The 14516-nt window shown below is 39.7% G+C and overlaps 1 protein-coding gene across 5 annotated transcripts in view; it reads right to left on the bottom strand.

Annotated features, from left to right (window-relative positions):
* The window catches only part of Znf148 (zinc finger protein 148), a 111905-nt gene that overhangs the window by 55016 nt on the left and 42373 nt on the right, over positions 1–14516 (bottom strand). For all 5 annotated transcript variants that reach the window (XM_032900138.1, XM_032900143.1, XM_032900142.1 and 2 more), the window contains exons 3-4: positions 13498–13634; positions 5644–5992 (exon numbers count right to left, since the gene is read on the bottom strand). In XM_032900138.1, the coding sequence (XP_032756029.1) occupies positions 5644–5976 (333 nt within the window). In that variant the 5' untranslated portion in view covers positions 5977–5992; positions 13498–13634. The remainder of the gene's footprint in view (positions 1–5643; positions 5993–13497; positions 13635–14516) is intronic.

Below are 14516 nucleotides of genomic sequence, written 5' to 3'. Positions count from 1 at the left end.
CATTAAAGCCTGATTTATGAAGGTTCAGTGTTCAACTCATGTTATCTCTGTTCAGAAACCACCCTCCATCAAGTGGCTTGTGAGTAAACTCTCATGAGAATCCTGTACCTGACAAACCACTCTAACCTCTTGAAACACAGCCTGAACCAAAGGAAGAACCAACAGCCCAAACAACAAATTACTACTGAGTCCCTCAACAACTCTGAAGATATGCAACAGTAATCAGGAACAGACTGTGACTTACAACTGACTGTGAAAAAGCACACAATTCAATTATAACCGCCTGTGTCATCTTCCCTAATGAAAGGATTTCAGAAATTGTTAGGAATTGAGAAGGAAAACAGAAGTCTTATTCCAATGGCCTAATACATTTTGAGTTTCCAGGCCCATTAAAAATTTATTCAAATGTATAAGACACCTTAAAGTACAGCAGTAATTCTATCATGTTGCTTTAGAAATTTATGATTTAAAAATGTCACACAAAGCCACTGAGAAGCTTGAACAGGTAAAAACACCTGTCTCCAAACCCGATGACTAGAATTCAGTCCCTGGGACCTACACCGTAAGAGGTAAGAACTGATTCCTGCAGGTTGTCTTTCTGACCTCCACATGTAAGTTTTTAAAGATGTTTAAAAGAATGTCACAGAAATTCTGAAGTAAATCTTTCAGGAGTTATATATTCCTAAATATTTTCTATAACCATTATATGACAAGAACATGAATTTTTTAGATAGCTCCCAATTTAGAAAATATTTTCATTCACATTATACAGCCCAACAGTTTATCAGGAGACAAATGTATTACTGTCAATTATAATCTGCTCCAAGTTGTAAGTACAGATGGCAGACCTGCCCCTTCACATGCCTGGGAAGAAAACTGCACAGAGGGTTAAGAGTTCTCAAGCCTTCTTTGACGAACTTGTTAAGAATGGGAAGGTTGCTGAAATCTTTTAATTCTCTGAGATGGCTGCAAAGCTTCTACCACAGCACTATCTAGTGACACAGAGGCAGTGATGGAACAGCTTGCATGGACACTGTCCAACACAGACACCATGCAGTTGATAAGCATCTGCAGAGTGCCCAGCGAGTTAAAAACCTCACGTCTTAATTTAAATGTCCAATGGTAAACTATATACTACTATACACTAGTAGTTGACCTCTACTGATTTAGAGTAAAAAGAAAAAAAAATCAAAATAAATCCTGAGAACTAAGTTGCCGCAAATAACTTTTAACTGTAACTTAATTTACTAAGGGAAGAGAACCGAAAGTCATTTACAGGTTGAGAAAACTCAATTGCTAATTCCATACTAACAAGGGGAAATATGAAAAGGAGTTCTCTGTGATTTCCAAGTGAATGAACAAACAGAAAAAAACTATTACCTTGTACAATATCATTTTTAAAACACATTCAGGAAAGAATGTTGAAAATGGCCTGTTATTCTTAAGTCTGTTCACACTGAGAAACAAAATCATACTGTTCTGGGTAAAATGCCCTTTTCAATGAAAACCAATACATAATTACATCCCAAGCCCTAGCCCTTGCCACCAACAGCAATATATGACGAAGGGAAATAATTCCTCATGTCTATTTATGTCTCATTATAAAACAATGTTACATAAATCCCAAGTTCTGACCATCTGTTAAATGGCGTGACCAATTTTTCAGACTCACTTATCTTTGAGGACAACAACTGAATTGAGTGCCCTACAAATGGGGCGCCAAGCTGACACGGGACTGAGAACAGTTCTAGTTCTAACGTGCTGGTAAGGAAGGAACCCTCACCGCCCTGAGTGATATGCCGATGAAAAGCAGACAGACAGACGGAGCAAAACGTTAGGACATGCTCTAGAGAGCAGCGCCTGTATTCTTCATACAAAAACCATACAAAAACCCACAGCAGCTTGATCTGCACCAGTTAAAAATAGGAAACTTTCAATAAGAAAAATGGATTACAGATATGACAGCTCTGATTCACTTGTGGGTCAAGTGAAAACGTCACATATTGTTTTTTTCATCAATAAAAAACATCCTCGAAGTAACCCAATTACAGAGTAGGAACCAGATCTGGGGTAGACAGAGGTTCAGAGGGTGTGGGATTGATGATAAATGGTTAGGTAGCTGTCTCTTCCCTTCTGCTCTTCTCTATCAAGAGCCTTGCAGTGCCCAGACTGTAAGCGGGGCAATACATGGGAACAATAGAAGATGCCAAAGCAGGGTTCAGGATCTGCAGACCAAGGGTCGTGTTTGACCAGCTGGCTTGAGGTCCTCCATACACTCGCTAGTTAGCAAGCAAATTAAAAGATGTCTCTCAAGACATCACACCCAGGCAGGATAAGAAGGTTTTCCACAAAGAAAGGAAGTTCTGGCAAGTGCTGGTTGAGAAACACAGAATGTGCAGTGTAACTCTGGGAACTGACAGGTAACTGAGCAGTGTCAGAGAGTGCACAGTACATAGGAAAAGCAGCTGAAGGTCTTTATCCTAGTCAGCAATTAAACATTGGTACTATCTGCTACAGCACTGAGTCAAAACGTGTCCAATAAAACAACACTAAAAACTACAGACAATGCTGGGGTAAATTAAAGAAAACCTAAAAAACTAGAGGTATACCATCTGATGAATTAAAGCCACCACTGTTTAAATGTTGACTGTAAGCAAATCATTCCCTAGAATCTATGTGATCTAAGTCCAGCTGGCTCTAAACTAAGACTGACAGACATAAGATACAAGTACATAAACTGTCCTAAGAGGCTTGTAAAGAACAAAGCTGAGGTATTACTCTATCCATCTCAAACTTTACCATGGAGGATAAAGTCAAAACGTGCTTCTAACTGAAAGATAGATACTAAGTCAGAAACAAAACTTCAGACCAGGCATACAAAAATGCGGAAAAGAAAGAAGTACAATAAATACATTTACTAGTAGCTTTATTTCTAATAATAAAAATAAGAAAGTACAGAAGGAAAAGAGATAGTAAATGTTTAGATATTAAAACAATACATTAACCAATAAGGAAAACAAAAGTAGAAATACCTAATCAACACAGATAAACTAACAACATGCTTCACAAAAGCATGCAGATATGAGAGCTACAATTAACTTCATGGCATAAAATTTCCAAGAGAGACAATGGTAAACTATGATGAAAAAAATCCTAACAATTTGGGTGCGAATAACTGGGAAGAATTACAAAACAACTTTGTAGAATAATGAAAATATTTTATATCCTGATGGGTTGTGCAATACTTAAGTGTGCAGCTGTCTACTGAAGGAAGGAGTAAGCGTCACCATTTAATTTTTCCTTCAGTTAAAAACAAAGTGCACCTTCACCCAAGCAACTGGGCTGTCTCCTACGATCCAAGTACTAAAAACATAAAATTTAAAGACAAGACCTACAAAATCAACCTTAAAGGATAACAACAGTTTTACAAGCAAATAATCCAAAGTGAAGTGGCCACAAGAAAGCTTTCACAAGGTGTCAACAAGAATATTTCAGGCATAAGCAAGCCATGTGCAAAAGAAATAATAAAGTCATTGTGATCTGGTGAACTAAGGTAGTCTGATATGCTGGAAATGAAGTGTGGGAGAGTTCAGTAACAGCAATAAAAGAAGATACCTAAGAGCTCTGACACAGTGACTATCTCCATCCATACCAATAAGTATTTTAGCTCAACGAGGAACCAGCAAAGTCATTTTACAAAGGGAGCAAGAAGTTATATTGCATTTGAAACGATCACCACAGAAACTAAAAACCAAAGAAGGTCTAGAACACAGTCTGTCCAGTAGAGTTCTGGTGGCCTCTAGACGACTGGATATAACCGACACTGGAATGGATATATTCTCAAGCGCCACAAGTCAGACCAGAATTCGGCCACAAAAGACACCTTAACACCATAATCAAATAGTATTTACTCTGACAATAGCTAAAACTAGAAATCAAGTAACAGCAAGAACAATCTAGAAAATATTTGGAAATTAAGCTATGCACTTCCAAATAATGCATAGTTCAAAGAAATCAAAAACAGAAGGAAAGAGACTGTTATTAAACACTCAACTAGTGAGACACCTGAAGCAGCGCTTAAAATAAGAGAAACTCACAGTATTAGCATCAGGAGAGAAGGGCTGAAATCAACAACCTAATGAAACTCCAAGTAAAACGTAAGGAAGAGCAGAGCCAGTGAGGCAGCTCTGACGCCTGCTGCCATGTCGGGTGGATGGCCTGGGTATGGTGACCTGATCCCCAGGGGCGCAGAGTGAAAGAACACATGGATTCCTGCAAGATGGCCCCTGACCTCCATTCGAGTATGAGTCATCCTCTTCAGTTAGAGTTCAAGGCCAACTAGGGCTAGAGGAGGGCAACGCACATACATACTCACACACACACACACACACACACACACACACACACACAAAATTAAAACAATGAATTGAAAACAGTAAGTCAGGGGCAGGAGAGACGGCTCAGTGCTTAGAGCACTTGCTGTTCTTCTATAGGACCTGAGTTCAATTCCCAGCAACCACACCAGATGATTCACCCTCACCTGCTGCTACTTTAGCTCCAACAGATCAGAGGCCCTCTTCTGGTCTCTGCACTGCTCCACACTCAAATGCACATACCACCCACGCAAACACACATACACATAACATAAAGTACTCAATACATAAAGTGTCAATTTTATAGGACAAGGAAGCTCTAGAGACCTACTGTACAACACTGCAGATACAATTTAACACTACTCCACTGTAAGCTTAAGAACGGTAAAGGTGGTAACAAAACCACAAACACACGCCTACAGTCTGGGTAAAAGACAAATAGACTATTAACAACACACACAGAGCAAGTCCATGTGCATTTAAAGGATAGTAAAAACAAAAGAGGAAGGAAGGAAGGAAGGAAGGAAGGAAGGAAGGAAGGAAGGAAGGAAGGAAGGAAGGAAGGTAGGTAGATAGATAAAGAAAACTGGAAACAGATTTGTGTGTCCAATAACTGGAAAACTGATGAAATTTACCACTTCTTTCAACAAGCTGCCAAGACTCATAGAAGAAACAGATGATCTCGAGCAAGCATTTAAGGGGGGAAATTTATCAATTCTCTCCTATCTTTTCCAGAAGACAAGAACAGGGACTAACTCAATTCTGAGGCAAGAAATACAAAACACCAAAACTAAACAATGACATTACAGGGAAAAAAGACATAAATGTCTAAAAATGAGTTTCTTGGAGCTGTATGTAATTCCAGCACCAAAGAGGCAGAGGCAGGAAGATGCCAGAAAGTTTAAGGATAGCCTGGTCCACATAGCAAATTCTAGGCCAACTTGGGCTATATACTGACAGCCTGCCACAAATAGATTGAGTTCCAAGACAGCAAGAACTACCCAGAGAAACCATCTCCAAAAATCAAAACAAAATGCCAAATGATGTCTTTAAAAAAGCACTTAAAATCCAATATGCACATAACCTTGACCAAAGAATAATATTGGAAAATAGAGTCCAAAAATAATGACACATACAAGCTTAATTCTGCCTTTCAAATATGATAGCTGCCTACAGCTTAGTCACTCTATTAAACAAACAAACAAAAACTACTATCCTTTAAATGTTGGTGACTTGCAGGACTGTCTGCCATTTCTAGCTCAGTACTTACGGGGACATTAAGTGCATACTGCAGTCCTTGAGGAAGCCGCTCGTGGGTGTCCATCTGCTCTTCGTCATTTTTCACTGTCTCCTCGTGGACCATGAGTTCATCATGGGATATCATATCCTGTTGTCTCATTTCACTCTCTTGTAACACTTCGTCAGCAGCAAGGATCTCCTGGTGAGGCAAACTTCGATCTTGAAGTACTGACTCCTGAAGTTCTCCGGACACGGCGGACTGGCCAGACACTCCACCCATCACAACCATTGCCCTGGAAGACTGCATTTCGTCTATGCCGCCACATTTAAGAAACAATCCTTCCAGTTTGTCGTCAATGTTCATGCTTAAGTATAACTGCCTAGAAAAACCAAGTTTGGCAACAAAGCATAAAAAATTAGTTTATATGTCTAACTTGGTAGTTTTTTACTTCAAATTATAAAAGAAATAGAAAGTTTTTATTTATCTAATTCATATAATTACCAAGATTGACTTCCAGAGGCTAGAAAAGTAAAACAAGTTTTCATTTTGAAATTAAGCCATAATCCTAATATATTTTATTACTGAAAATGTACACAAAACAGATTAAAGGAAGTATTTATAGCTTCAGTTCAAGAACTTTCAGGTTTGAACATATTATAGTCTCATAAAATCCTTCATAAAAGGATGAAGTAGGTAAACATAACGGACAGAGAATACTACCAGGCAAAATGCAGATGCGAACAAAGATCCCCGTGAACCCTAAGAGCCCTAAGAAGGGCTGTGATGTGCGGCAGCTCAGTTAGAGCACTGCTTGGCTACCGTGCGGGAAGAGTCCTCGGCTCAGTACGCCCCAGGAGCACATAACATACGGTACAGTGTGTGCACCGAAGGACTCCAAGTCACACAGAACAAGTGTAACCCTCGGTCCCCAAGTGGAAGCCACAAGTAGGAGAGCGCTGTGTTCTGGTGTCTTTCCTAAAGACAGGGCTGAATATCACTTTCGGCTTCATAATGTAAGACCAAAATGTAGTTAGATTCCAATCCCTACTAAAATGAAAATATTCCTTGATTTACGGACGGTATTGCCAAGGGAACGACCTTTTCTTAAACGAACACTTCGCAGGCCTTTATGAACAGCAGAGTAAACAAAAGTCTAATTCAGACTTGCTTTTCTTGCCTTCCTGGTACCTACCAGATGTTATCAGTCTGGAAAAACGTATGACCAAAGAGCAGTACTTGACTTTATTTTTCAAAATCTTCCCAGAGCAAACAAGCTGTGAAAGGTCAGTCATTGTGAACATCTTCCCAAACAGCTGTTGTCTTTGCATTGCTGTACACGGTCCTTAGAAAATTAGCTTTCTACAACTAAGTGAATCTTGTTGAAAGGACTAAAAGTTGATCATTCTGGCCAATTCTTTGGAAATTCTGGCAAACTATGCTGTTTCTAGACTACCTACTGTTTTTCTCAAAGGATGTGAAAAACCCCCAACTGACAGGCACTTATACATGTACAAGACATCCTTTAGGGCATCAGCTGCAGTCACATACACCATCACTTAAAAAAAAAATCAGGGCAGTGGTGGTGCACGCCTTTAATCCCAGCACTCCAGAGGGAGAGGCAGGCAGATCTCTCTAAGTTCAAGGCCTGCCTGGTCTACAGAGTGAGTTCAGGACAGCCAGGGCTACACAGTGAAAACAAAAACGTGTCAGTTTTAGAGTATGGAAGATGGAAAAGAAATTTAAAATAAAATAAAAGACCAGCTTAAGTAAGTAGCTTAGGGGAAACTCAGTTTTTGGTTTTGGGCGTTACCAATAGCAAAGCATCCAGCTGATCTACTACTCCAGATAACACCAAGTTTCCCTACCGTAGAGGCTCTTGACTGCCACAGTTTTATCAACAATTGAAAATCACATTCCTGCATTTGTATCAATGGGAGGGGTGACAAATAAATAAAGTATTTAAAAAAAACTTTAGACAAGACTATCTGAGGTGGGGAAGCACCAAGGACTTCAGTCAGGGTTTTACAACAGAAAATAGTGTGTTTCAAACAGAGTAAATTAAAACTAAGGAGAAACAAGTCAAAACAGGCCTGGCTCTCAAATCTCAAACCCTTTCTGAGAACAAGTCTACACCAAGATGAAGTCCCCTCCTCACCCAGGGTTTCTTACTCCACTAAATGACAACTGTTTGGCTCACCCATGCAGAAATCATCTGCACTGTAGCTAGCAGTTTGGGTAATTCCATCATCACTCACGGCTAGAGGGAAGACACTCTTAAAGAGGAGGTCAATCAGTAGCCACCTCTTCCTGTTGTTTTCAGGAAGAGAGAAGCTGACTCTTACTGTCCGCTTTTAACTTAATGTTCTGAGGAACTAAGGTGTACAGATTTACAAGTAAACAGAGAGTAAAGAAGCTCTGAGTCGGAGCTTTTATTATAGAATTAAAATGTAAGGGGTTTTTGTTTGGTTTTGTTTAGTTTCTCTGTGTAGCCCTGGCTGTCCTGGAACTCACTTTGTAGACCAGGCTGTCCCTGAACTCAGAGACCTGCCTGCCTCTGCCTTTTGTGCTGAGACTAAAGGCATGCGCCTGGCTAAAATATAAGTTTTTAATACAAGCACTTGTCACAATGATTTAAGCCTCAGAGAGTCTGGGGACTTGCTTCAGCCATTAACACAAGTGTTACAGATACACAAACTGAACACTACTACTCACTTTTAATCAACTATACGACACACTAAAATACTTATTTTTTTTACTTTTCATTAAATCAGAAACTTACATTAAGTTCTAAAAGGATTTTATGCAATTAATGTAAGAAGTATTATTCTGCAGTCAGAGTAGGTTTGTGTCTGTAGTGTAAATAATTACAGTATTAATAGAGAGGCAGAGCTATTCTGTTGATAATTAATGTATGGGGTTATTTATTAGGTAGACAGCATCAGGCTGGACACTGCTATATTAAGTCACCTTGCTCAATATTGTTCATAACCCTAAAGACATAATCCTCACTTAACAAAGAACTTCACGTAGGGTCACAGTTAGGAAATAAACTGGAATTTAAAATGAAACGTCTCTGATCCAATGCAGTTCTTACTACATCAAGCTACTCCCAGACCCAAAAAGGCTCTAGAACTGTCAAGAAGTTATTGAGTTCATTTTTTGCTCACCAACTCTTGAAGCTAACTCCATCACCACCACTAAGCTTTACAAAGCCATCACTCAAGTCCTGAATACCTTCACCTCCTTACTGACCACTCCCCACCTCCTTACTGACCACTCCTCACCTCCTTACTGAGTATCACTCACCTCCTTAATGACCACTCCTCACCTCCTTACTGAATATCCCTCATCTCTTTACTGAGTACTCATCTTCTTACTAAGTACCTCTCACCTCCTTACTGAGTACTCCTCACCTCCTTACTGAGTATCCCTCACCTCTTTACTGAGTACTCATCTTCTTACTAAGTACCTCTCACCTCCTTACTGAGTACTCCTCACCTTCTTACTGAGTATCACTCACCTCCTTAATGACCACTCCTCACCTCCTTACTGAGTATCCCTCACCTCTTTATTCAGTACTCATCTTCTTACTAAGTACCTCTTACCTCCTTACTGAGTACTCCTCACCTCCTTACTGAGTATCCCTCACCTCTTTACTGAGTACTCATCTTCTTACTGAGTACCTTCACCTCCTTACTGAGTACTCCTCACCTTCTTACTGAGTACTCCTCACCTCCTTACTGAGTATCCCTCACCTCCTTACTGAGTACTCCTCACCTTCTTACTGAGTATCCCTCACCTCTTTACTGAGTACTCATCTTCTTACTAAGTACCTCTCACCTCCTTACTGAGTACTCCCCATCTTACTGAGTACCCCTCACCTCCTTACTGAGTACTCTTCACCTTGAGGCTCAAATGAGCACTTCCTGATGCAGAATCTATCTTCCCCCTTGAGTGAGAAAATCCCTTTCTACATTTCTCATTCTCCACTTTCCATTTATTAGTCATACCTCAGTTTATTTTTTCATGAAAAAAAAAGGTATTCTTTTTCCTATATTTATCCTCTTAAACTACCTCATTTCCTCCTTTTTTGTCAAGTCATAATGAAGACAATCTTTCTACATCCAATTGGAATTTTTTAAATTCAATATGTTGCTGATAAAGAGCAATACTAAAAACATACTTCTGTCAAAGAAAAGATGGCTATTAAGTTTTAACATGAAAACAGATTTGAAAGCTTTTGCTAAATTCTCTAAAATTCTTGAAAGCAGTTAGCTCCCTTTCAGATTGTACATAGATAGAATGTCTCCACCAGCCACAAACTACCTTTAATTAACCTGCATTCAAACATTTAAAAAACAGAACATAAACTTCTCATTTCAGGATTCTGCTTTCCTGTTTATTTGTTGAGATTGATGGTAACACTCTTTCTTATTCTCTGTCACTGAATATATGGAACTTCAAATGTGCATTATGAGTCAAAACAAAAACCCATGAACCTAAGTATCATTTTACTTTCTATGAAAAGAGTAATTCCCAACTTAGATGATTAATTACTCTCCAATGGTCAGCAATACACCAGAACCCACTCAACCTAAAAAGAAACTTCTCTTTAGACAGCCACTCAAAGGTACTTATCCCAAAAATCAATTATTTCTCTAGCCCATCACCAAGACACTAGGGTAGAACCCAGAGGCGTGTGCATGAGAGGAAAGCATTCGCCACTGAACTACATCCTTCTGAAATGACTTCTGAACCAAAGCATTTCCACCAAACCCTGTTTATTTGGAGGATTTCAGTTACATTAATCTGGATATTCATAGTTTTCTACTCTAGATGCAAATTAGAGAGAAATCCCAACATAAAAATACAAATGTCACCCAGCCAGCTGGATCTAGTGCTGCATGACTATAGTCGGAGCACATGGGACCAAGGCAAGGGGACCACTGCAAGCTTAGTGCTCGCCTGGTTAATACAGCAAGATGCTGTCTCTGCAAACCAACAAAGATGTGTGTGTGTGTGTGTGTGTGTGTGTGTGTGTGTGTGTGTGTGTGTGTGTGTGTGCGCTTGGGGTGAGCGTGTGATGGACACACACACACACACACACACACACACGCCTCACGACACCACAGTGGGTAAAATGAAGAAACCCCTATGGATATCAGAATGGCCTTTTACCCAGTTTCCACTTCATTCCTAAGAAGTTTGCTATATTCTTACACCCTTCAAAACAGAGTTCTAATCTACTCAAAATTGTTTACCACATTGAAAAACAAAATATTTCTTCTCTAGGAATAGTCTATATTTGGACACATCTGAAATATGTCTTTGTTTTAGTTTTTATTTTTTAATGTTGGTTTTTTGAGAACCAGTTTGGCCCTGAACTCATAGCAATCCTCCTGCCTCATCCTTCTAAGCATTGGAGTTACAGGCATGACGCCATGCCCAGCTCTCAGATACATCTTTGTATAAACACCACTTTTCATATTATAAAGTCTTTCTTCAAAACTGTATTTTTAAGTGCTACTATTTTAAGACAGCCATGTTCAGTGCCAGCAGCAGCAGGAGACATTGAAGTAATAAATATAATTTAACAGATAGTAATAAAATTATTAACTAGGATAAAGGTCTCCATTTGTAAATATTAGATAAAAGTGACCATTTTTAACCATAGAAAAATAATCTATAAATATTTAAGGAAAGTTAATAGACATTCCAACATAACAGGAAGACCATTCAAAAACCTTGTATCTAAGCACATAATATATTCCAAATATTTATCAAAATGTCTTCTAAAATGATACAACCAGAAAATTGTGGCACTGGGAATCTAAAACATTGCATTTTTGCCAACTCGAACTATTTAAGAACCAGGTATAACTTATCTTTATTAAGATGAGAAGGATGGGGTTGGGCGCACACAGTGGTCCTGGTTACCCTGTACATTGCATTTGGTACCAGCACAAACTTAAAACTACTCATTCCATTAGAAAACCGAATTTCATCATTTTATGTAGCATAGATATAAGAAATCCTTCTTAAACTTCCCTAGATAAAAATGAACAAATGTTCAATGCCTGACACTTGGTTTACTGTGCTAGATCATTCACCAAACTTTGTCTAAGAATAGAAAAGACGTTAACTGTTTAAATCATTATAATTGTATTATAACTATTTATAAAATTAAATCCAACACAAACTCTAGTGTGGCAGACAGCTGGTTATCCAAGATCCACACCAAAATCTACCGTCTTCTATCCAATAAGTTATTGTTGGGATTGGAGAGATGGCTCAGTGGTTAAAAACATCTGCTGCTCTTGCAGAAGACCTGGACAGATAGATATACATGCAGGCAAAACGTCCATATACAGAAAGTAAAATAAAAAACTGCCTACAGAAATGCAAAGTATTCTTCTGTTTTCTTCTCTCCACTGGCAGGCACTGTAGCAATCATCCCCAACAAGCTGGAACTTAAAATATTGATCACAGGGACTGGAAAGATCCTCACGGGTCAAGAGTACTGGATGCTAATACAGAGAACCTATACTGGATCCCCAGCACCCACATGGAGGCTGACAGCCACTTGCAGCTCCTGTTTCCAAAAGCCCACTCTGCCTCTGCAAGCACTATATGCATGTGGTGCGTGCACACAAGCAGAAAAAATGCTCAAGTATTCAGAACAGCATGGGCTCAGAGTATAACTCAGTGACAGAGTATCAGACTTAGTTAGAATGAGCGATGCTCTAAGCTCCATCATCCTCAACAACCTCGCCCTACCCCACTCCCCAAACAAAGTGCAGCAGTGCCAAGCAAAGGAGCCTGGAGCACAGCAATGATGGAGCTGTGGAAGGTGTGAGATAGTTTACAATAAGCTTCCAGGTGACAGAAATATATTCCGATGATTATAAGGCTATCAGAGTAGCCAACTGTACATGGCAATATATCAGACTGCTTGCTTATTTTACTACAGGTAAACATACAACATGTACACATTTAGAGGACTATGTTATCTCAGGTTCTTTTCCTCAAGACAAGCAAACAGGGCTTATTCTAGCTCACAGTTCAAGTAGGGAAGTAGAGGCAGCAGGACTTGAATAGTCAGGCAGTGAACACTGGAGGAAGCGCACCAGCGCTCAGCTTCCCCTGCTGCATTTTACACAGTGCAGGGTTCCCTTTCACGGCAGGATCTCATCTCCCAACTGAGATGAGTCTTCCCGCATCAATTAATTCCTCACAGACAGTCTCAGTTAACCTTAACCTTAACCTGGATAATCCCTTAATGGTAAGCCTGTAGGCTTAGCTTTGACAATTCTAGACCCTAACTAGCTGACAACATTAACCATCATTTACATTTCTACCAATATTTTAAAAATGCTGTTAAGGAGATTAATTAAGAGAATACCTGCTACTTATTATTACACAATATATTGACCAGTTTCATCTCAAAAATTATCTTTAAAAGGCAGGCATTGTGACACAAACCTTTAATCCTAGTACTCAGGAGACAGAGGTAGGCTAAAGTCAAGGCCATCCTGGTCTACAGGGTAAGTTCCAGGACAGCCAGGACTACATGGAGAAACCCTGTCTTGAAAAAACTAAATAAACAGACAAATAAATATTTCCTCAAGAGATGAAAATCCAAACTGAAACTATTATACAAATCCAATATGAAATCTATCATCCAACAAAAAAATGTTTATTTCTGAAAAAAGTAACTTCAATATAGCTGAGGCCACCGAGAACTTTCCTAGTCCAAAACTACACATACATCAGTGACCTTCACAGCTAGGACACTTACCTCAAACTGTAGGCTGATTTTATTCATGACTTAATTAAAACACGGCCTAAAACGTACTTTTTCAAGATTATGAAACATAAAGTTACCTGAGGCTGAAGTAAAAACTGAAGACTTCAAGGAAGGGAATGCTGTTGAGTTGAGAAAGAAATCATGGTTGAGTTTCTACCTTTCACAGGCTCCAGAAACTCACAGGATCCTCTCAGTCACTTGTGCCATCCGATGCCTACAAGAGAATACATAGAGGATAGGCAAAGCATACTCCACTCCTCGAAGGAGAACAGGCCGGGACATAGTGTGTGCAGGCTGCCTGAGTGCTGCCTGGACACTGTAATCTAGGGAGCGGTGTCTGCAGAAGAGAGAGGGCACTGCCTGAGGAAACAACAGTGGCAGGTAAGAAAGAAGTATCCCGACTTCTAAGACAAACTGCCTTGTGGCCAGAACGATGCTCAACGGGTAAACATGCAAACCCTGAGTCTGACTCCTGGGAATGCATGGAAGAAGTGGGGACTGACTCCAGCAAGGAGACCTCTGACCTCTACATGGTCTCTTTTTCCCCATGTTCTGTGTGTGGGTGGGTGGATGGATGGATAAGATTTTTGATAAATATAATTTGCCTAGTCCCAGAATCCACAACTCTGAGATATGAAATGTTACATCAAATTTCAGAGGGCTACAGAACTATAAGGTAAGCAGCCACACGAAGAAACTAGTTGGATCTTTGGATCTACTTTATTGGGTCTGTAGACTGGTGTGGCAATATATGCCTTTAGTTCTAGGCCAGCCTGGTCTACACGGTTAGCTCCAGACCACCAACCTACACAATAAAACCCGTCTCAAAAGAAAATGGGGGGGCGGGGCCTGTAAAGTGAAGGAGAAGCAAACAAATCGAGGACTCACAGACAACAAACAGCAGTAGTGTGCAGAGACACAGTAGAGTGTCATCCTAAGACCACATAAGCATCTAGACATAAACTGAACACCAGAGCAGTGTGCAGTATAACCTATACCAAAGAGCACAGACTAAACACAAGAGACGTTCTGACAGCAAGCTCTTATGACTAAGTATCAACCGAATGAAAGATGTTATAAAACTTCCTATCATAAG

Source organism: Rattus rattus, chromosome 4, assembly GCF_011064425.1.
Source record: "Rattus rattus isolate New Zealand chromosome 4, Rrattus_CSIRO_v1, whole genome shotgun sequence".
NCBI lineage: Eukaryota > Metazoa > Chordata > Mammalia > Rodentia > Muridae > Rattus > Rattus rattus.
Note: the sequence above shows the minus strand (reverse complement) of the source record. Positions and strands in the feature narration are given on the sequence as shown.